At 42.4% G+C, this 1,757-nt stretch overlaps 1 protein-coding gene across 1 annotated transcript; it reads left to right on the forward strand.

The window, feature by feature from the left end:
- Positions 1–877: 877 nt before the first annotated feature.
- Positions 878–1,048, forward strand: SARC_08828 (hypothetical protein; the record flags this gene model as incomplete). The annotated part of the gene is made up of 1 exon (XM_014297174.1): positions 878–1,048. A coding segment is annotated over one exon (171 nt), but the record flags the coding sequence as incomplete, so codon positions are not given.
- Positions 1,049–1,757: the final 709 nt, after the last annotated feature.

Here is a 1,757-nt window from a genome sequence, read left to right on the forward strand (position 1 = left end):
ATTGATCTGCTGTATAGTAAAAAGTGGGCCTGGTCGTCCCACAGCCTTAGGCTCTGCAACGAACAAAACCACAGCGTCTACTAAAAGCCTTGGAGGTGACAAGAAACAACCCCCGCGCACAGCCTCTGCTGGAAGGCCCGTGAAGGTAAGACGCCGTGAGACTAAACGTATTGCCTGTGCTAGGGTGTACGGTAAATGTATAACGTATATACCTATGCAGCAATAGATGTACTATATATGTTATCCCTACCGACGGAATACGTATCTCACAGGACTGCAGTGATGTGTAGTGTATGTGATGGTATGTTTGTGTGAGCGTGTGTGCTTATATGCCTGTGTGTAGCGTATGTGATGGTATGTTTTTGTGTGTGTGTGTGCTGATATATCTGTGTGTAGCGTATGTGATGGTATGTTTGTGTGTGCGTGTGTGCTGGTTTGTCTGTTTGTAGTGTATGTGTGCTGGTATGTCTGTGTGTGATGTGTATGTGCTGGTGTGCTGCTGTAGATTGATTCATAGTCAGTGTGTCTCTCTTAATTGTTGAACTCTTATGCCCTGTTCGCATCCCCACACTCTCACAGTCACAAATACATAGTATACCTGTGTTATTGTTCTTAAACTGTCTGTAGGTAGAAGTCATATACAGCTATACTCGTGTCTTAGGTACCAAGTTTCTTATACGTATTACTCCTGTATCATAGCCCTCTAACCCTAAACCCCAAACCCTAACCCCTAACTAATCCCAAACCCTAAACTCTAACAAGTTCCTTTGCATAATACGCCTGTATCATAAACTAACCCTAACCCCAAACCCTAAACCCTAACAAATTCCTCATAATACACCTGTATCGTAAACCTCCAACCCTAAACCGTCCGTAGGTAAAAGTCATATACAGCTACACCCCCGAGAGACGCGCGGATCTAGAGCTGATTGAAGGAGACATCGTCAAAGTGGAAGAGATGGAAGGCGAGTGGTGGGTGGGCACCTCCACGCGCACGGGGAAGTTTGGATCCTTCCCGTCCAACTATGTGCAACTGGCTGAGATGTAGGATAGCTATATATATGAATATATATATATATATAGGTACAGGGTGTTGTGCAATAAATAAACGTACATGGGTGTAATGTATTACGCGCACGGGAAAGTTTGGATCTTTCCCGTCCAACTATGTGCAACTGGCTGAGATTTAGGACAGCTATATATATACGAATATATATATAGGTACAGGGTGCTGTGCATGCAAATAACAAATAAATAAACGTACATGGTAGAATGCACAGTACAGTGCGTGCTTAAATGCGACAAATTGACGTATATGGGAGGGCAGTATAATTCATACGTAAATGCACTAAATAAACGTACATGGTAGAACACACAGTCTTGTGTAAACGTAAATGCAATGAATTAACGTACAGGGTAAAGGGCAGTAAAACTTATACGTAAATGCAATAAATTAACGTACATGATAGAACACAATATTGTGTATACGTAAAGGCGTATGGTCGGAACTATTTACATGGCAGATCCTTTGCTAAAGGGTAGTGATATATATTGCTACACAATACTGTTATAAAACGAACCAATCACAATTCCTTGGACGCGTGGATATTGCGGGCGAGTACTTGTCTGCAATCTGTTAACCCTAAATTGTGCAAGCAGCCCATTATATTCTCAGTGAAATACACCGAAGGACGTAATAGTGCAATATCTCAGAAGTCAATACTCGAGCGCAACAATGCACACACGCACACCTAGCT

This window comes from Sphaeroforma arctica (genome assembly GCF_001186125.1).
Source record: "Sphaeroforma arctica JP610 unplaced genomic scaffold supercont1.835, whole genome shotgun sequence".
In the NCBI taxonomy this organism is placed as follows: Eukaryota; class Ichthyosporea; order Ichthyophonida; genus Sphaeroforma; species Sphaeroforma arctica.